This window comes from Oncorhynchus keta, chromosome 2 (assembly GCF_023373465.1).
Source record: "Oncorhynchus keta strain PuntledgeMale-10-30-2019 chromosome 2, Oket_V2, whole genome shotgun sequence".
Classification (NCBI taxonomy): domain Eukaryota; kingdom Metazoa; phylum Chordata; class Actinopteri; order Salmoniformes; family Salmonidae; genus Oncorhynchus; species Oncorhynchus keta.
Window position 1 is genome coordinate 7,805,640 of NC_068422.1, and position 21,688 is coordinate 7,827,327.

Sequence of the window (21,688 nt, forward strand, 5' to 3'; positions counted from 1 at the left end):
TAAGTTGCATCTCTATGTGTAAACAGTTAACATATGTGTGTAAAATTGTGCGTAAACGTCAATCAAAGCTTAATTTCTGAAGATATTTTCATGATCTGTCAGGATCAGATAATTATTCAGATCCTTGCATTCTGATATTCCATGACACGAAGGTGTCTGCTGGAAAACATCCACATGCAACAGCATCATCTGAAATTGCACAACCTAAACCCAGCTGTTACTATTCCACGTAGAATAAAATACTTAGCTTACAACGCAATTGAAATAATGAATCACTTGATTGCATGTTCCACAATGTTGATTTAAAAACGTTCCTGACAAGTTGCCTCAAGTTGAATAGGCTACTATCAAGATTTAAGTAGGATTGAAAATAGTTCGTTTGAATACGCCAAAAATATCCATAGAGTCGGAAGATGACAGCCCCGGTGTTTGAATGTCCACGTTTTAACCGAAATGTGAACTTGTTTGACATGTTTTAAATGCCGCCCTTCCCCCCTGAACTGTGAAGGAGGGACTCCTTTCACTTGAACATGTACAAGTTATCTTCTGCTCCCAGGACCTCCCCAAAAGTGTGGCATATAAAAGCCCAGTTTACTCATTTGTTTGGGCAGTAGGGTGGTTCTGTCAGGGTCTGGATTGGAGTAACAAAGAACCGGACTCTACGTTTTATGTTTGGAGTCTGAGGAGTAAAACCAGGATTCCCCTTGCCGCAAAGAGTCTACATGTCTAATATTTAGACATGTTCAGCTTTGTGGATATTCGGTTAGCGCTGTTGCTGAGCGCAACAGTACTATTGGCGAGAGGTCAAGGAGAGGACGATAGTAAGTATCACTTTATATGAGATTATGGGACAGGGACGCTCGCATGAAGAATTGGATAGCGCGTAAAAGGATGCTGCGCACCTTTCTTTTGTGTTTGGAATGTTACAAATTATGCTTAGCTACCCTGTGGGAAACATGGGGTTAAATTGTCAGCAAAAGCTTATACCATTGCTTTTGGAGCTCCGAAGCTCGATGCATTGAACAAGGATTTTATATGGTTCTGCTTCCATGGCTGAGCGTTTCTCTGACGTGCAGACACATGTTTAGCGCGCTCCTGCCATCGCTGTTCACGCGCTATTCCATGTCCTCGGGGAAGGGAAATTCTAGCTGCTGCTAAAGCTTGGATGCGCAATGATGACATGATGTTCAGATGGATTTGGAATTAACTAAACATTTACAAACCACTTGAAAATATATATATTGCTGATGTAAATTAAATACAAATAAGCGATGAGGAAATATTTTCTGAAAAAAAAGCTCAGAACAAAAGTTGATTTGCATCTGAGGCCTATCACCAAAATCTAGGAATTATATGATGAACAACAACGAATTATGCCTGGACTGGAAAAAGTTCCTGAAAGATTAGACAATAGGAAAGCCACGCCTTATTCCCCATTGGCCTACTAGTATAAATGAAAGTTTGTAACCTATTTAACAAACACAAATGGAATTTGCTATAAGAAGTTTCCATTGCTTGTTTTAGAATAACTTTAAACCAGGGAGTCAAATTAAGTGAAAATAGTTTAACTATGATGTCTTCAATGGAATTGTCTAGACATCAATTGATCAGATTGGATATAGGGAGGGGCATGTGGCTCTGTAGATATTGTCATTGTACAGGCTGGGAGCGCCACTATGTGGTAGATATTAACAATTACAAGTATAGGGACCCACCGGAACCCCAATCAGAGAGCCTACAGGCCTGTCTGATGTTGGCTATAGCATCGCTTGTAGTTCAAAGTTCAAACATTGGCCTTGGTAATTATGCATTTCACAAAGCATTTCATTGCATTTGGAAACATTTTATGTTTCGAGGGGGCGGCTCCCCCATTTTCACCAACCACGTTACAACTCCCATATTAGACACCCCCATGGCCTTTGGCCAATGCTGGTCTACTGCAAAGGCAACAACCAGTGCAACACAATAGGACATTCTGTTCATTTATGCCTGTAGTAGGGAGTAGTAGGGTAGTAGGCTACTTTTTCTTTAAAATTCTCTAAATAGGCCTACATCTAATGCATATCTAAAGGATTCTCAAGTTGGGCCTTGAGCCTTTGGGATCTTGGTAGGTCTAGACCTTGCCAATATTAGGCCTATGTCGATTCATTGGGAGTGGCCTCCTAGGATCCTACATTAGGTCTACAGTACCTGCGGCAGGACTTCAGTTTCACAGTCATGACTGATTTGCTCTTTTCTAGTTTTTCCTGCATTGTCACATTTTTATTCAAAGAGGTTTGGGTTATGCCTACACGTTAGAAGTAGGAGGCCTTCTTTTTAAATGATGTCACTTCTGGTTTATTTATTTGCCATGTGACTTACCTTGCGTCTCCAAAACTCCATCTTCCCAGGTGGATTCGGCAGCTGCTCGTTGGACGGCCAACAGTACAATGATAAGGATGTGTGGAAACCTGAACCCTGCCAGATCTGCGTCTGCGACAGCGGAACCGTTATGTGCGATGAAGTGATTTGCGAGGACACAACCGACTGCGCCGACCCTATCATCCCCGACGGCGAATGCTGTCCTATCTGCCCTGATGACTCCGAGACAGAGGGTAGCCTACCTTTGATGACCTTATATTTATTTTTTAACCTTTTTTTAACTAGTCAAGTCAGTTAAGAACACATTTTTATTTACAATGATGGCCTAAGTACAGTGGGTTAACTGCCTTGTTCAGGGGCAGAATGACAGATTTTTACCTTGTCAGCTAAGGGATTCGATCTAGCAACCTTTCGGTTACTGACCCAACGCTCTAACCACTAGGCTACCTGCCGCCCACCTGTGATTTGTGGTAGTTTTCTGGCGCCGCCTAGTGGCACCAGTTGGCTGCAATGTTTCCAGTTATAGACAGAGGGGGACAAACCCGAAAAGGAACTGAGCAGCCCTTAGGCTACACTGCCCAGACTGGGCTGGCCATTACTTAGAATGGACTGTGGATACCTTATTGATGAGAAGCAAATCATCCAGTTGGATATTACTATTGCTTTTCTTTTCCCTCCAATGGATTAACCCTGTTAAATGCTGGAGATGTGGATGTGCATTTTACACTCACATCTCCTCATGTATAGGCCTAATCAGGATTAAGCCTGTGATGCCTTCACATTCCTGTATGGGATCCAGCCATCATGCATTCATTATCAACACAGTATTATTGTACATTGAGAAACATTGTTTTACAGGATAGTACTATGACACAGTTCATGTTTGATATGAGTTTATAAGGGGTAATAATAATATTATATTTTCCTCTCAATTGATTTCATAGGTCCCCAGGGGCCAGTAGTGTCTGAGACAGAGGTATTTATGCACATTTTACTCCCAAGATTGATTTATGTCGGTGAAAATGTATTAGTGCATGACACGGGAGGTTGGTTGCACCTTAATTGGGGAGGACGGGCTTAGTGGTAATGGCTGGAGCGGAATCAGTGGAATGCTATCAAATATATAAAACACATGGTTTAATGCCATTCCATTAGCTCTGTTCCAGCCGCTAAAATGAGCCATCCTTCCCTCTGCAGCCTCCATTGGTGCATGATTGTTATCATATTATTGAATAATGACAGTTCTGGCCTGCTTACAGGCATCATAAATGAGCCCATTATGTTCATTATGGGTAATAATTGTTGAAATATGAAATATGTGGTGTATGCTATTAATTTTAGTTCATTCAAACTGTGATATCTTTCGAATGTGCTCGAGGCTTACCATTTGACCCTCCACCAAACAAACGTTCAATGCCTTTATTTGTGCTAAGTATACTGCTACCTCAGTAGGACTACACCTCTCTCGTTGGTGCTTCAGTAGGACTACACCTCTCTCATTGGTGCCTCAGTAGGACCTCACCTCTCATTGGTGCCTCAGTAGGACTATACCTCTCTCATCGGTGCCTCAGTAGGACTAAACTTCTCTCATTGGTGCCTCAGTAGGACTACACCTCTCTCATTGGTGCCTCAGTAGGACTACACCTCTCTCATTGGTGCCTCAGTAGGACCTCACCTCTCATTGGTGCCTCAGTAGGACTATACCTCTCTCATCGGTGCCTCAGTAGGACTAAACTTCTCTCATTGGTGCCTCAGTAGGACTACACCTCTCGCACTGGTGCCTCCGTAGGACTACACCTCTCTCATTAGTGCCTCAGTAGGACTACACCTCTCTCATTGGTGCCTCAGTAGGACTACACCTCTCTCATTGGTGCCTCAGTAGGACTACACCTCTCATTGGTGCCTCAGTAGGATTACACCTCTCTCATTTGGTGCCTCAGTAGGACTACACCTCTCTCATTGGTGCCTCAGCAGGACTACACCTCTCTCATTGGAGTGCAGTGAAAGGAGCACTGTAGCACAACTGATTCTCTTCCTCTTGTTGTTCTCCCATAGGGACCAGAGGGAGGAGTTGGCCCCAAGGGTGATGATGTAAGTTTCAAGTTCAACTTAGGACATAAGTTTAACTTAAGTTCAACTTGAAGTTGTTTATTTTCTATAAGTAAATTGTATAGCTTGCTACATGTCCCATGGTTTAGATGTTCCATGAGAGGCCTAAGGAAAAACATATTCTGGTACGGTGGATTTGTGTCATTGATTCTTCTGACGAATCATGGCTTTGCAGAAGTGGTGCTTGAAGTGGAGGTTGGGATTTGAACTGTAAAGGATTGTAAACACAGGTGGACATTTTTGAAAGGGGAGGAGCAGGAGACGGTCTTTGGCTTATCTGCTGCTTCTGTTCAGTACAGAATCAAATGGAGTAACTAGACAATGAAATTAGGTTCTGAGTTTACACACCTATTGAATACACCTAATGAATACACCTATTGAACACACCTATAGAACATACCTATGGAACACACCTATGGAACACACCTATGGAACACACCTATTGAACACACCTATTGAACACAGCTATTAAACACAGCAAAGCTAATTTGCAGTAGAGTTTTTACAGTACAATGTTATTGTAACTGTTTAACTTACAACTTAGTCTGTAAAAGTAAAGGTTGACATTAGTTTCTATTGACAGATATAGATTTTTCAAATATTAAACATAATGACCTTTGTTTGAACGTTGACCTTTGCAACACAGGTCAAATGTATGGATCGTTGTTCATTGTAGGTTTGCAGCCCATACTGCTGCCTCTACTTTTTGAGTGGCACCATCAGCACTTGCAAACCAACTGGTGTGAATGATTTTAAAAATTTTAAAGAAAAAATCAACAATTCCAGAATTTCTATTTACAGCATTTACTACTTCACCACTTCAACCACCACTTTTAGGTCTATACCAATTATACCAATTATAATATAATTTATCTTATGAAGTGCATTAGAAGATAGACCTGAATTTGTGACAGAACTGTATTTATCTAAGTAACTCAGCCATGGGTTGTTGAAGGCTGAGCTGTTACTGAGTAGCTGTCTGTCAATATATCTGTCTCTGTTACTGACTAGCTGTCTGTGTATCTGTCTGTCCATCTCTTCAGGGTCCTGAGGGTGTTCCCGGTAACGATGGCATGGACGGCCAGCCTGGCCTTCCCGGCCCCCCGGGCCCCCCTGGACCTCCTGGCCTTGGCGGTGGAGTAAGTAACCTCATGACAAGACAATATCCACTGACTATTTCCTGTGGATATTGTCCAGTTACTACCTGTCTTGTACCAGAGTTATTTACATCCATGCTTTTTACCTGAGAGGAAATATCAACTGATATCTGAGTTAGAGAGCAGTGAGTTTACAGTAGCCCCCTGCTCCCATCAGCACCAGTGGTAAGTTTACAGTAGTTCCCTGCTCCCTTCAGTGCCAGTGGTGAGTTTAAAGTAGCCCCCTGCTCCCTTTAGCACCAGTAGTGAGTTTACAGTAGCCCCCTGCTCCCTTCAGCGCCAGTGGTGAGTTTACAGTAGCTCCCTGCTCCCTTCAGGGCCAGTGGTGAGTTTACAGTAGCTCCCTGCTCCCTTCAGCACCAGTGGCGTGTTTACAGTAGCTCCCTGCTCCCTTCAACACCAGTGGTGAGTTTATAGTAGTTCCCTGCTCCCTTCAGCACCAGTGGTGAGTGGACAGCTCCCTGGTTCTCTGATCTAAGGCAGGGTTATGGAGGAGAGGAGTTAGAGTAGAGGAGGGCTCTCCAAGCTTGTTTTTGGTGAGCTACCCTCCTGTAGGTTTTCACTCCAACCCTGTTCCTGGAGAGCTACCCTCCTGTAGGTTTTCGCTCCAACCCCTGTTGAAACCAACCTGATTAATCTTATCAACAAGCTAATTATTAGAATCAGGTCTGCTAGATTAGAGTTGGAGTGAAACCCTACAGGACGGTAGCTCTCCATGAACAGGGTTGGAGTGAAAACCTACAGGAGGGTAGCTCTCCATGAACAGGGTTGGAGTGAAACCCTACAGGAGGGTAGCTCTCCATGAACAGGGTTGGAGTGAAACCCTACAGGAGGGTAGCTCTCCATGAACAGGGTTGGAGTGAAAACCTACAGGAGGGTAGCTCTCCAAGAACAGGGTTGGAGTGAAAACCTACAGGAGGGTAGCTCTCCAAGAACAGGGTTGGAGTGAAAACCTACAGGAGGGTAGCTCTCCAAGAACAGGGTTGGAGTGAAAACCTACAGGAGGGTAGCTCTCCATGAACAGGGTTGGAGTGAAAACCTACAGGAGGGTAGCTCTCCAAGAACAGGGTTGGAGTGAAAACCTACAGGAGGGTAGCTATCCAAGAACAGGGTTGTAGTGAAACCCTACAGGACGGTAGCTCTCCATGAACAGGGTTGGAGTGAAAACCTACAGGAGGGTAGCTCTCCAAGAACAGGGTTGTAGTGAAACCCTACAGGACGGTAGCTCTCCAAGAACAGGGTTGTAGTGAAAACCTACAGGAGGGTAGCTCTCCAAGAACAGGGTTGTAGTGAAAACCTACAGGAGGGTAGCTCCTGAACCCTGGTCAAATGTAGTGTAATTTGTAGGGAATTGGGTACCATTTTGGAGTTTGAATTACAGACAGTGTTATTAACAGTTCTAATCTATTATAAACATGACTTACAGTACAGATAGTGTTATTAACAGTTATAGCAGTTATAAACTGCTCTGGCTCCCCAATGGTGGAACAAACTCCCTCACGACGCCAGGACAGCGGAGTCAATCACCACCTTCCGGAGACACCTGAAACCCCACCTCTTTAAGGAATACCTAGGATAGGATAAAGTAATCCTTCTCACCCCCCCCCCCCTTAAAAGATTTAGATGCACTATTGTAAAGTGGCTGTTCCACTGGATGTCATAAGGTGAATGCACCAATTTGTAAGTCGCTCTGGATAAGAGCGTCTGCTAAATGACTTAAATGTAAATGTAAATGTAAACACGACTTACAGACAGTGTTATTAACAATTATAACCAATTATAAATGTGACTTACGGACAGTGTTATTAACAATTATAACCAATTATAAATGTGACTTACGGACAGTGTTATTAACAATTATAACCAATTATCAATGTGACTTACAGACAGTGTTATTAACAATTATAACCAATTATCAATGTGACTTACAGACAGTGTTATTAACAATTATAACCAATTATCAATGTGACTTACAGACAGTGTTATTAACAATTATAACCAATTATCAATGTGACTTACAGACAGTGTTATTAACAATTATAACCAATTATCAATGTGACTTACAGACAGTGTTATTAACAATTATAACCAATTATCAATGTGACTTACAGACAGTGTTATTAACAATTATAACCAATTATAAATGTGACTTACGGACAGTGTTATTAACAATTGTAGCCAGTTATTAACACGGGTTACAGACAGTGTTATTAACAGTTGTAACTAGTTATAAACATATTTTGTAGTTTTGTCATCTCTATGTTGTATGTACTTAGAAACATCCAAAGCAAACTATTTTTAGAAACAAATTGATAATTTCTTTCCTTTCCTCCAGAACTTCTCTCCTCAGATGCACCACGGTTATGAGGAGAAATCCAGTGGCGGCCAGGCCCAACAGGGACCAATGGTACAAACTGCTTTTTGTCTTCCTCTGTGCTGTTTAGTGTGGAGAGTGAAGCCACATTTCCAGGATAAATGGAATTTAATTTATTTGCGAAAACACATATACAGCAATATATACATGGACATTGTATTCCCAGAGGATAGCGCATACAAGGAGTAATTAAAACACTTTTTTCCAAAATGGTCCACGCTGAGACAAACCCCTTCAGGAAACCTGATAAGAGACAGTATCAAAACAGTGATGTTAACTATATGAAACACAGATAATGTGGACTGCTGCAATGCAAAACTGTCTTCACAAATGGCCAACCATTGTCTATTACCAAACATTTACAAAATTATTAGTCAGAATTACGCAATCACATAGCCAGAACCCAGGCAGACCAGATTAGTATTGATGTTTCTGAAGAAGGTCATGGATCCTGTCGACCCAGTAGAGTTTATACTAAGCTAGTGCTTAAACAGTACGATGCTTTCAGGTTTGCAGTAGTCCTCTGGTAGTGATCACTCATAATCATCAGCTATTTTATCCTTTAGATAACAATATCTCACAGAATCACTTTATCTCAATCAAAGGAGGTAAAGTACTGCTGCAAATGGATTCATTGATTCATTGGTTGTTGTGTTTCCAACAGGGGCCAATGGGTCCCCGTGGTCTCGCTGGCCCACCAGGAAACACTGTAAGTATCCTCTCATTTGTCATTTGATGTGTTGTCAACAACACCAACCTCACTCATCTAATTTTTTTTTTAACAAATAAACATTTAGTTGCAACTGTGTTTATTATAGCAGCTACATTCTCATGTTCCGTCTGACCATAACATGTCTATAGTTTGTTTTAGAGACTCTGCATACATTTCTACAGTATACAATGTAGTATATTTATGTCTTAAAACAGTACGTCGTATAGGGCCGGTTTCCCGGACGGAGATTAAGTCTAGTGTGGGACTAAAAAGCATGCTCAATGGAGAATCTCCTTTGAAAAAGCCTTTTAGTACATACAGGATTAGGATTCATTTCTTTCCGGAAAATGTCCCATAATTTGTTATAATAATAAGTCTTATAGCTTATATACCCTGTGTCATATGGTCTGATCTGTGTTCATGTCCAGGGTCCCCCCGGTCATCATGGTCCCCCTGGCGAGCCCGGTGAGCCTGGTGGTGCTGTGAGTATACAAACATTGCAACTTCCTGTGCCCATCAATATCAATTGACACACATTCTGAACGCATCACTTCCTGTCTATGACCATGTTGTAGTAGCCACCTCCCATGCCCCCCCACACACACACACACTGACTATTCACACGTGTGTGTATATTATATTTCAGTGAGCCCTGTCATTTGTGATCTATAACAGTCATAATAAATGTATACTATACCCCAGTAACCTTTGACACAGAGCAACACACACACACACACACACACCTCCCTTCATGCTTTTTTCTCCCCCTGTAGGGTCCCATGGGTCAACGTGGTCCAATGGGCCCCCTAGGCAAGAACGGAGATAATGTAAGTTGTGTTTTCATGATCTCAACTTTCCTTCCTTCTATCTCATTCCATTTGTCAGATCTGATCTCCACTTTCCTTCTATCTCATTCCATTTGTCAGATCTGATCTCCACTTTCCTTCTATCTCATTCCATTTGTCAGATCTGATCTCCACTTTCCTTCTATCTCATTCCATTAGTCAGATCTGATCTCCACTTTCCTTCTATCTCATTCCATTTGTCAGATCTGATCTCCACTTTCCTTCTATCTCATTCCATTTGTCAGATCTGATCTCCACTTTCCTTCTATCTCATTCCATTTGTCAGATCTGATCTCTACTTTCCTTCTATCTCATTCCATTTGTCAGATCTGATCTCCACTTTCCTTCTATCTCATTCCATTTGTCAGATCTGATCTCCACTTTCCTTCTATCTCATTCCATTTGTCAGATCTGTAGCTCAGAAACAATGATCATTAGTAAAGACAGTAAACTGAATTTAATGTAGACTTCCTCTAGTTTTCCTCCTTTGCAACTTACACCATAATATTTCCCCCCACTGCATATTGACATGTATGATTACATAATTACATACATACTGTATTCATAATATATACATAACCAGTCAAAAGTTTGGACAAACCTACTCATTCAACGGTTTTTCTTTATTTTTTTACTATTTTCTACATTGTAGGAATTATAGTGAAGACATCAAAACTATGAAATAACACGTATGGAATCATGTAGTAAGCAAAAAAGTATTAAACAAATCAACTTGGGTTGAAGTCGGGTGAATGTGGAGGCCAGGTCATCTTATGCAGCACTCCATCACTCTCCTTCTTGGTCAAATAGCCCTTGCACAGTCTAGAGGTGTGTTGGGTCATTGTCCTGTTGAAAAACAAATGATAATCTCACTACGCGCAAACCAGATGGGATGGCGTATCGCTGCAGAATTTACAGATTTCCACCGGTCTAATGTCCATTGCTCATGTTTCGTGGACTTTAGTAGTGGTTTCTTTGCAGCAATTCGGCCATGAAGGCCTGATTCATGCAGTCTTCTTTGAACAGTTGATGTTGAGATGGGTCTGTTTCTTGAACTCTGTGAAGCATTTATTTGTGCTGCAATTTCTGAGGCTGGTAACTCTAATTAACTTATCCTCTGCAGCAGAGGTGACTCTGGGTCTTCCTTTCCTGTGACTGTCCTCATGAGAGCCAGTTTCTGATGGTTTTTGGTGATGGTTTTTGCGATTGCACTTGAAGAAACTTTCAAAGTTCCTGAAATGTTTTGCATTGACAGACCTTCATGTCTTAAAGTAATGATGGACTGTCATTTCTCTTTGCATATTTGAGCTGTTCTTGCCATAATATGCACTTGGTCTTTTACCAAATAGGGCTGTCTTCTGTATACCACCCCTACCTTGTCACAACATAACTGATTGGCTCAAACGCATTTAAGAAGGAAACAAATTCCACAAATTTACCTTTAAAAAGGCACACCTGTTAATTGAAATCCATTCCAGGTGACTACCTCATGAAGCTGGTTGAGAGATTGCCAAAAGTGTGAAAAGCTGTCATCACATTTTTGAAGAATCTAAAATATTAAATATATTTTGATTTGTTTAACACTTTTTGGTTACTACATGATTCCATATATGTTATTTCATAGTTGTGATATATTCACTATTATTCAACAATCTAGAAAATATTTTAAAAAATAAGAAAATCTCTGAATGAGTAGTTGTGTCCAAACTTTTGACTGGTACTATGTAATTTAATTATGATATTTGCTATTTTTTCATCACGTTTTTATGCATTTTTGTATGCCACGTTATTGTCACTGTTTGCCACCGCATTGTTCACAGTGAGAGGACCTCTCTGTCTCTCCATCAACCTCGCTCTCCTCTCTCCTCTGCAGGGTGAGCCTGGCAGGTCTGGTCGTCCCGGTGAGCGTGGTTCCGCCGGCCCTCAGGTGAGTGGCCCTCTAACCCCATAGATCAAGGGTCAGATGCTCCTATCCAAACAGACCTGGCTCTGATACCAAGTATGCATTCCAAATGGCTTCCTTTTCCCTATGTATTGCCCACAGGGCTCTGGTCAAAAGTAGTGCACTATATCGTAAATAGGGTGCTATTTGGGATGCAGGCCAAATATCAGTAGAGTATCTACAGAGTGAGATTTAATGTAGAGTATCTACAGGGTGGGATTTAAAGTAGAGTATCTACAGGGTGGGATTTAAAGTAGAGTATCTACAGGGTGGGATTTAAAGTAGAGTACCTACAGGGTGGGATTTAAAGTAGAGTATCTACAGGGTGGGATTTAAAGTAGAGTATCTACAGGGTGGGATTTAAAGTAGAGTATCTACAGGGTGGGATTTAAAGTAGAGTACCTACAGGGTGGGATTTAAAGTAGAGTATCTACAGGGTGGGATTTAAAGTAGAGTATCTACAGAGTGAGATTTAATGTAGAGTATCTACAGGGTGGGATTTAAAGTAGAGTATCTACAGGGTGGGATTTAAAGTAGAGTACCTACAGGGTGGGATTTAAAGTAGAGTATCTACAGGGTGGGATTTAAAGTAGAGTATCTACAGGGTGGGATTTAAAGTAGAGTATCTACAGAGTGAGAATTAATGTAGAGTATCTACAGGGTGGGATTTAAAGTAGAGTATCTACAGAGTGAGAATTAATGTAGAGTATCTACAGGGTGGGATTTAAAGTAGAGTATCTACAGAGTGAGAATTAATGTAGAGTATCTACAGGGTGGGATTTAAAGTAGAGTATCTACAGGGTGGGATTTAAAGTAGAGTATATACAGGGTGGGATTTAAAGTAGAGTGTCTACAGGGTAGGATTTAAAGTAGTGTCTACAGGGTGAGATTTAAAGTAGAGTATCTACAGGGTGGGATTTAAAGCAGAGTATCTACAGGGTGGGATTTAAAGCAGAATATCTACAGGGTGGGATTTAAAGTTGAATTAGAACCATTCTAGTATAAGTACATTAAAGTAAATAACCACTAATCCAAATCAAGTTAGTTTCAGCACTGAAAGACATACATTACATGAAGAATGAAAACGGTATTGTTCATGTCTGTTATGAAGACCAGTTCACAACATTCCTTTTTCTGCCCTACAGGGTGCCCGTGGAACCCCTGGAACTCCTGGCCTCCCCGGCATTAAGGGACACAGAGTGAGTAATAGGAGGAGTGACATTAGGATGCTGTGAAGTTTCCCCTAGGTACAGATCTAGGATCAGCTGGCTCCCGAAATCCTATCCCTAACCATTGGTATTGCAAATGTATAACTGATCCAAGAACAGCTACTAGGGGCAACTTCACCCTACTCCCACGATTATATGACAGCCATGACACTACTACATTCCTACATTAAACTCCTAATCATACAGAATGTTACCTAACCTAAAACATGCTCTTTGATTTCCTTCTCAGGGTTTCAATGGAATGGATGGTGCCAAGGGAGACGGTGGCCCAGCCGGCCCTAAGGTTAGCGGTCAATCTAATGATATATATCATAATGTACGTCTATCGTTGTCTGTTCTGGAGAACTCATCTGTTCCCCCTGACCACAGGGAGAGGGTGGTTCCCCTGGATCCAGCGGTAACCCCGGTGCTATGGTGAGTATCCTGTGCATATGACAAATACACTTTGATTTGAGTAATGCTCTCGTCTCAATAAACATATCTCTTTCCCTCTCTTCGTCCTTCTGCTTCCTCCCTATCTTCCTGCCTCTCTTCCTCCCTCTCTTCCTCCTTCTCTTCCTCTCTTCCTCTCTCTGCTTCATCCCTCTCTTCCTCCCTGTTTCCTCCCTCTCTTCCTCCCTCCCTTCCTCCCTCTGATTCCTCCCTCTCTTCCTCCCTCTATTTCCTCCCTCTCTTCCTCCCTCCCTTCCTCCCTCTGCTTCCTTCCTCTCTTCATCCCTCTCTTTGTCCCTCTGCTTCCTCCCTTTGCTCCCTTCCACTCTTCCTCTTCCTAGGGTGCTCGTGGTCTTCCTGGTGAGAGAGGCCGCCCCGGACCCGCTGGCCCTTCTGTAAGTACTGCACAGCACAACCTTCACTGTTCGTTTGAGAGATTGATTGATTGGTTGATTGGTTGGTTGATTTAATTTATTAATTGATTGTAATTATAAACTGGGTAGTTTGAGCCCTGAATGCTGTTTGGCTGACAGCTGTGGTATATCAGACCATATACCACGGGTATGACAAAACATGTATTTTTACTAAATAGCAGCAATACCGCAAACATTATCTAGAATGACACAGAAAAGTCAGTGACTTGTTGTCATATAGTATAAAGTTTTGCTGCAGTACCCCTACAGATGTTCATGCCCATTTCTGGCTTTAGGAATACTTGTTAAAGAATTGTCATAACAGTGTAATACCCTCTTCCTCTAGGGTGGCCGTGGTAATGATGGTAACTCTGGTCCTGCTGGATCCCCTGTAAGTATCTTTATTACTGGTGACTAATCCTACCTGTCGTAGCAAGTCAGAGTACACCACTCAGTGCCATGTGTTAGTCCTGACTATGTTAGCTAAATAATGTTTATTTGATCTCTTCAGGGACCCACTGGCCCATCTGGTTCCCCTGGATTCCCCGGAGGCGCTGGAGCTAAGGTATGTCATAGCCCCCCACCCAAACCCCTACCCCTAAACCTAATCCACATGTTGCTTCCAAATGTTCTCTCAATTGGATAGCATTGGATAGAGCCAGTTTCACTCAGATTTCTTACTCCAGTCCTTTCCACTCAAATCCATGAAGGGAAGTGAACAAGTACAGATTTAGGGCAGAAGGGTAGAGAATTGGGACATATATTGAGATCCTGATCTGATACAGGTTGTGGCCAGCAGATGGCATATGATGACCTCGTGGAACATCTCCGTCATGTCCCTTTACTGTAGACTACCGTAATGTACAGACCTCTATTAGAGAGGAAACAGTGAGAGACTACTGTAATGTACAGACCTCTATTAGAGAGGAAACAGTGAGAGTGAAAAACTGAAATTGTTCTCAATAGAAATAATATAAACATAACACATAAAAATGAACAATGATTAATATATAATATATTCCTACACTCACACACACACACACACACACACACACACACACACACACACACACACACACACACACACACACACACACACACACACACATACACAAAACCTCCCCCTCACACACACACACAGAGATGATAACATCAGTTCCAAAGAATGTGATCATCCAGCACCCTCCTAATGTCCTCTCTGCTGCCCCCTTTAGGGTGAGACTGGTCCTCAGGGAGGCCGTGGCTCAGACGGACCCCAAGGATCTCGTGGAGAGCCCGGTAACCCTGGACCCGCTGGTGCTGCTGGACCCTCTGTGAGTACTGTTGTGCTTGGTTGCCCTTAAATGCTTATATTATTATTTGTCCTGGTTGCTTGTGCTTGTAAGTCCCAATCTTATATATGCTTATAGATCATTATCTTTATATAGGTCCTTATCTTGATATAGATCATTATCTTTATATAGGTCCTCATCTTTACATAGGTCATTGTCTTTATGTAGGTCATTATCTTTATATAGGTCATTATCCTTATAGGTCATTATCCTTATATAGGTCATTATCCTTATATATGTGTATATGCTTATGTTTACCCTCATAGTGCACCGTTTAACCTCTGACCCCTGAAGTTTACTGTAATATAATGTCCCCGCCTCTCTTTCCCGCTCTTTTTCTGTAACCAAACAGGGTGCCCCCGGAAGTGATGGCCAGTCAGGAGGCAAGGGTGCCACTGTAAGTATGAGCCTTGTGGATACATCTATCTGAAGATCTATGATTGATTATGTTCAAATGAACACTGGTAATACCACACGTAATATACTAATGATAATAAATTCCATTTAGTAGATGCTTCTATGTAAAGTCATTAACCTTTCTGGGAAGGGGGTTCCGCTAGCAGAACACCTGGCCTACAGCCAGTGAAATTGCAGGACGCCAAATTCGAACAAAATAAATCTCATAATTAAAATTCTTCAAACATACAAGTATTGTACACCATTTTAAAGATAAACTTATTGTTAATGCAGCCACAGTGTCCGATTTGAAAAAGGCTTTACGGCGAAAGCACACCATGCGATTATGTTAGGACAGCGCCTAGCCACAAAAACCACATAGACATTTTCCAGCCAAGGAGAGGTGCCACAAAAGTCAGAAATAGCGTTAAAATCAATCACTTACCTTTGATCTTCATCTGGTGGCACTCCCAGGACTCCATGTTACACGATTTTAAAAAAAATTGTTCGATAAAGTTCATCTTTATGTCCAAAAACCTCCTTTTTGTTTGTGCGTTTAGTTCAGTAATCATTATGCACACAGCACGGGCACAACATCCAGACGAAAAGTAAAAAAAGTTCCATTAAAGTTTGTAGAAACATGTCAAACAATGTTTCTAATCAATCCTTAGGGTGTTTTTATCATAAATATTCAATAATGTTTCAACCTGACAATACTGTTTTCATTAGAAAGGAAAGGGAATGAACGTCGCGCTCACAGTCACGCGCCATAAACAACTTATGGCTTTCAGCTGAGCCACATACTCTGAGTGATCTTATTCTCTCCCCTTTCACAATAGAAGCCTGAAACGACTTCTAAAGACTGTTGACATCTACTGGAAGTGCCTTAGGAAGTGCAATCTGACCCCACGGACACTGGATATTCGATAGGCATTCACTTAAAAACTACAAACCTCAGAATTCCCACTTCCTTGTAGGATTTTTTCAGGTTTTCACCTGCCATATGAGTCCTGTTATACTCACAGACATTATTTTAACAGTTTTGGAAACTTTGGTGTTTTCTATCCAAATTTACTAAGCATATTCTAGCTTCTGGGCCTGAGTAACAGGCAGTTTACTCTGGGCATGCTTTTCATCCAAACTTCCCAATGCTGCCCCCTATCCCAAAGAGGTTTTAAGTCTGTAGAATGTGGAAAGCCACTAAGACTGTAGTATGTGGAAAGCCACTAAGACTGTAGAATGTGGAAAGCCATTAAGACTGTAGAATGTTGAAAGCCAGTAAGACTGTAGAATGTGGAAAGCCACTAAGACTGTAGAATGTGGAAAGCCATTAAGACTGTAGAATGTTGAAAGCCAGTAAGACTGTAGAATGTGGAAAGCCACTAAGACTGTAGAATGTGGAAAGCCACTAAGACTGTAGAATGTGGAAAGCCACTAAGACTGTAGAATGTGGAAAGCCATTAAGACTGTAGAATGTGGAAAGCCATTAAGACTGTAGAATGTGGAAAGCCATTAAGACTGTAGAATGTGGAAAGCCATTAAGACTGTAGAATGTGGAAAGCCATTAAGACTGTACAATGTGGAAAGCCATTAAGACTGTAGAATGTGGAAAGCCATTAAGACTGTAGAATGTGGAAAGCCATTAAGACTGTAGAATGTGGAAAGCCATTAAGACTGTAGAATGTGGAAAGCCATTATTAAGACTGTAAAATGTGGAAAGCCATTATTAAGACTGTAGAATTTGGAAAGCCATTAAGACTGTAGAATGTGGAAAGCCACTAAGACTGTAGAATGTGGTAAGCCATTAAGACTGTAGAATGTGGAAAGCCATTAAGACTGTAGAATGTGCATGCCATTAAGACTATAGAATGTGGAAAGCCATTAAGACTGTAGAATGTGGAAAGCCATTAAGACTATAGAATGTGGAAAGCCATTAAGACTGTAGAATGTGGAAAGCCATTAAGACTGTAGAATGTGGAAAGCCATTAAGACTATAGAATGTGGAAAGCCATTAAGACTGTAGAATGTGGAAAGCCATTAAGACTGTAGAATGTGCATGCCATTAAGACTATAGAATGTGGAAAGCCATTAAGACTGTAGAATGTGGAAAGCCATTAAGACTATAGAATGTGGAAAGCCATTAAGACTGTAGAATGTGGAAAGCCATTAAGACTGTAGAATGTGGAAAGCCATTAAGACTATAGAATGTGGAAAGCCATTAAGACTGTAGAATGTGGAAAGCCATTAAGACTGTAGAATGTGCATGCCATTAAGACTGTAGAATGTGCATTCCATTAAGACTGTAGAATGTGGAAAGCCATTAAGACTGTAGAATGTGGAAAGCCATTAAGACTGTAGAATGTGGAAAGCCATTAAGACTGTAGAATGTGCATGCCATTAAGACTGTAGAATGTGGAAAGCCATTAAGACTGTAGAATGTGGAAAGCCATTAAGACTGTAGAATGTGGAAAGCCATTAAGACTGTAGAATGTGGAAAGCCATTAAGACTGTAGAATGTGGAAAGCCATTAAGACTGTAGAATGTGGAAAGCCATTAAGACTGTAGAATGTGGAAAGCCATTAAGACTGTAGAATGTGCATGCCATTAAGACTGTAGAATGTGCATGCCATTAAGACTGTAGAATGTGGAAAGCCATTAAGACTGTAGAATGTGGAAAGCCATTAAGACTGTAGAATGTGGAAAGCCATTAAGACTGTAGAATGTGGAAAGCCATTAAGACTGTAGAATGTGCATGCCATTAAGACTGTAGAATGTGGAAAGCCATTAAGACTGTAGAATGTGGAAAGCCATTAAGACTGTAGAATGTGGAAAGCCATTAAGACTGTAGAATGTGGAAAGCCATTAAGACTGTAGAATGTGCATGCCATTAAGACTGTAGAATGTGCATGCCATTAAGACTGTAGAATGTGGAAAGCCATTAAGACTGTAGAATGTGGAAAGCCATTAAGACTGTAGAATGTGGAAAGCCATTAAGACTGTAGAATGTGGAAAGCCATTAAGACTGTAGAATGTGCATGCCATTAAGACTGTAGAATGTGCATGCCATTAAGACTGTAGAATGTGCATGCCATTAAGACTGTAGAATGTGGATAGCCATTAAGACTGTAGAATGTGGAAAGCCATTAAGACTGTAGAATGTGGAAAGCCATTAAGACTGTAGAATGTGCATGCCATTAAGACTGTAGAATGTGCATGCCATTAAGACTGTAGAATGTGCATGCCATTAAGACTGTAGAATGTGCATGCATACATACGGGTGTTGGTGCATTCACGTGTGTGTTCTCTTGTCCATCCCATAGGGTGCTGTTGGTATCTCTGGTGCTCCTGGTTTCCCAGGATCCCGTGGCCCTGCTGGACCTCCCGGAGCTGGTGGTGGCCCCGGCCCCAAGGGTAACCATGTGAGTACCATTGTAACGTCACTATTTAGTCAATTGATCAAATAGCATTTCTTGAATAAGTTTGCAGCACTCGTCCATTTTGTGATGTGCTTTGGCTGTTTTGATCAAGCAGTGGTGGTGAGCATTGCTTTGTAAATTGATACTACACAGAAATCAATAGAACACAGTCATTTAATGCATATCTATGGATGTATAAAAACAATTAAAAGTTTGTAGCACTACACTCTAGTTTGTGATGTGTAATATGGACCAGGAATTAGTGGTGAGTGTTACCTGATGTGCAGTGGAGGCTGCTGAGGGGAGGACAGCTCATAATAATGTCTGGAATGGAGCGAATGGAATGGTATCAAACACATGGAAACCATGTTTGATGTATTTAATAGCATTCCACCTATTCCTCTCCAGCCATTACCATGAGCCCTTCCTCCCCAATTAAGGTGCCACCAACCTCCAGTGCTGATGTGATTTGTTTGTTTTCCCTACAGGGTGAGCAAGGAGCCCAAGGCTCCAAGGGAGAGCCTGGTGTAAAGGGAGAGCCTGTAAGTTGGACCGCCCTTATAAATAACCTATGGAAATATTAATTTAACAAGCAGCTGACCATGTCTGAAAACATTTAGTGCTGATTTCCGGGACACAGATTAAGCAAGAAGCCCAGTTGAGGACCAAAAAGCATGTTCACTGGAAAATCTCCAATGACATAGGTTTTTTGTCCAGGATTATGCTTAATCTGTGTCTGGGAAACCGGACCACAGGTATCTAACCCAGGGATAGACACCTGTTTCTTCTGAAGGTATTGTTAGAGAGTTGTCTTTACTACAGGTCTGATTTCTGACCCCGCCATCCTTTCCTCCTCTTTATCAAACCAGGGTTCCTCTGGTCCTGGCGGCCCCCCCGGTCCATCTGGGGAGGAGGGAAAGAGAGGTGCCCGTGGTGAGCCTGGTGGAGCTGGTGGTGCTGGACCCCCTGGGGAGCGTGTACGTTACCCCCCCCTCCCTCTCCCGCGACCCCTTAGCCCACTTCTTCCATGTCAAATACCCCTTCTCTGATGTGCCCCTACTCATAAGAACTATGTCCCTACACAGACAGATTTGTTTTAAAGTTGTGTTTTGTTATCTCCATATGATCCCAGTAAATGACCATATAGATTTTGGAATCAGAAACAGCAACAACCAACCATCAGAGCCTCAGTCACCAGTCTATACTAGACCATGTGCATCTTATACCTTTCATTCCCAGGGGACACTGATTGTCAGTCAAGCCTTGACTTTGTGATATGGTGTGCCTGTGCCATGGTCCACTGTGTAATACAGTGTGTCGGTCCTGTTTCTTCCAACAGGGTATGCCTGGTATGCGTGGTTTCCCCGGCTCTGATGGAGCTGCCGGTGGCAAGGTGAGTCAATTGTCAAAATATAATAATAGTAGTAATAATAATGATAATGACAGTAATAGTAATAGTTGAACAGTAAACTATAAAGTCCATGTGAAGAAACATGACGTCTGGTGTTAAATTCAGCCAATAAGCAAAACCATCCTTATCCTTGAAGCTAGGATCCTTAATTGAAACAACAACAAAGCCGACAGCCTTTGTTTTGGTAAAAAGCTGAGGGATGGGCCTGGAGAAATAGAACCACTTTCCAATTCATAGACATGGATGCATGGGCTGACTATCCATGATATTAAATCATAGTTTTAACAATGTTTTGAGGCTATACAGTGTTTGTTTACATTTACATTGTTTACAAACATTGGAGTATTTTGCGTTCTGTTGAACTAAGCGCATGAGACAAGTTATATTCAAGTTATATTCTTCACGAATCAATGGGTATATATCATTCAGTTCTAAATCCAAAAAATTGATGTAACAGCTGCAGATTGTAGCTTTCAATATGCTCGCTGAATGTGTCTTGGTGGCTTGGTTACCCTCACAGAGCACTATTTAATCTCTAAGCCCTGAAGCTGACCATAATGCTTGCCTATCAAAACTTGACACAGACATCACCAATTAACCTTCCCATGTGATAGGGTGGCCCTGGTGAGCGTGGAGCCAATGGACCAATGGGAGCCCAAGGTGCCACTGGTGAGGCTGGTCGCCCCGGGGAGCCTGGCATGCCTGGATCCAAGGTGAGTGTCACCTGTTCACATCTCTCTCTCTCTCTTTTTCTCTCTCTCTGTCTCTCTCTCTCTCTCTCTGTCTCTCTCTCTCTCTCTTTCTCTCGCTCTCTCTGTCGTTCTCTCGCGCTCTCTCTCTTTCTCTCGCTCTCTCTCTCTCTCTCTCTCTCTCTCGCTTTCACTCTCTCTCTCTTTCTCTTGCTCTCTCTGTCTTTCTCTCGCTCTCGCTCTCTCTCTCTTTCTCTCACTCTCTCTTTCTTTCACTATCTCTTTCTTACTCTCTTGCTGTTTCTAGTTTTTGATTATTATTTGTGTTCATTATCATTTAGCTGCACCCGCTATAACACCCGCTACAACACCCGCTATAACACCCACTATAACACCCGCTATAACACCCGTTATAACATCTGCTATAACACCCGCTATAACACCCATTATAACACTCGCTATAACACCCACTATAACAGCCGCTATAATGCCTGCTATAACACCCGCTATAACATTTTATAAAATGTGTACGTGACCAATAAACTATGGTTTGGTTTGATCTAATGTGTGCTCTTCTCTCCCTGCTTGCTGTAGGGTATGACTGGTAGCCCTGGCAGCCCTGGCCCCGATGGGAAAGTTGGCCCTGCTGTAAGTACTACTGATCTATTCACCACAAACTCAATGCATACCGAATTACTATATTATTACTATGTATATAATAAACTATATTGGCAAGAGGACATTATCGAGAGGATTTAACATGTTTTGACCTTCATGTTCCTTGGTCTAAAGTAGAAAGTAGAACAATAATTGTGTTGGTTCAGTCAGGAGAACACCATACCCTTTGATAGCCTGTGTGATCCTCCTCTCA

The 21,688-nt window shown here is 41.8% G+C and overlaps 1 protein-coding gene across 1 annotated transcript in view; it reads left to right on the forward strand.

The window, feature by feature from the left end:
* Positions 1-595: 595 nt before the first annotated feature.
* Positions 596-21,688, forward strand: part of LOC118373431 (collagen alpha-1(I) chain-like) — a 34,519-nt gene continuing 13,426 nt past the window's right edge. Inside the window, exons 1-24 of the mRNA XM_052471353.1 lie at positions 596-821; positions 2,391-2,594; positions 3,306-3,337; positions 4,417-4,452; positions 5,514-5,609; positions 7,963-8,034; positions 8,666-8,710; positions 9,142-9,195; positions 9,487-9,540; positions 11,432-11,485; positions 12,646-12,699; positions 12,959-13,012; positions 13,099-13,143; positions 13,503-13,556; positions 13,921-13,965; positions 14,086-14,139; positions 14,789-14,887; positions 15,258-15,302; positions 18,622-18,720; positions 19,206-19,259; positions 19,587-19,694; positions 20,057-20,110; positions 20,743-20,841; positions 21,412-21,465. Coding sequence (XP_052327313.1) covers positions 740-821; positions 2,391-2,594; positions 3,306-3,337; positions 4,417-4,452; positions 5,514-5,609; positions 7,963-8,034; positions 8,666-8,710; positions 9,142-9,195; positions 9,487-9,540; positions 11,432-11,485; positions 12,646-12,699; positions 12,959-13,012; positions 13,099-13,143; positions 13,503-13,556; positions 13,921-13,965; positions 14,086-14,139; positions 14,789-14,887; positions 15,258-15,302; positions 18,622-18,720; positions 19,206-19,259; positions 19,587-19,694; positions 20,057-20,110; positions 20,743-20,841; positions 21,412-21,465 — 1,647 coding nt within the window. The 5' untranslated portion in view covers positions 596-739. The remainder of the gene's footprint in view (positions 822-2,390; positions 2,595-3,305; positions 3,338-4,416; positions 4,453-5,513; positions 5,610-7,962; positions 8,035-8,665; positions 8,711-9,141; positions 9,196-9,486; positions 9,541-11,431; positions 11,486-12,645; positions 12,700-12,958; positions 13,013-13,098; positions 13,144-13,502; positions 13,557-13,920; positions 13,966-14,085; positions 14,140-14,788; positions 14,888-15,257; positions 15,303-18,621; positions 18,721-19,205; positions 19,260-19,586; positions 19,695-20,056; positions 20,111-20,742; positions 20,842-21,411; positions 21,466-21,688) is intronic.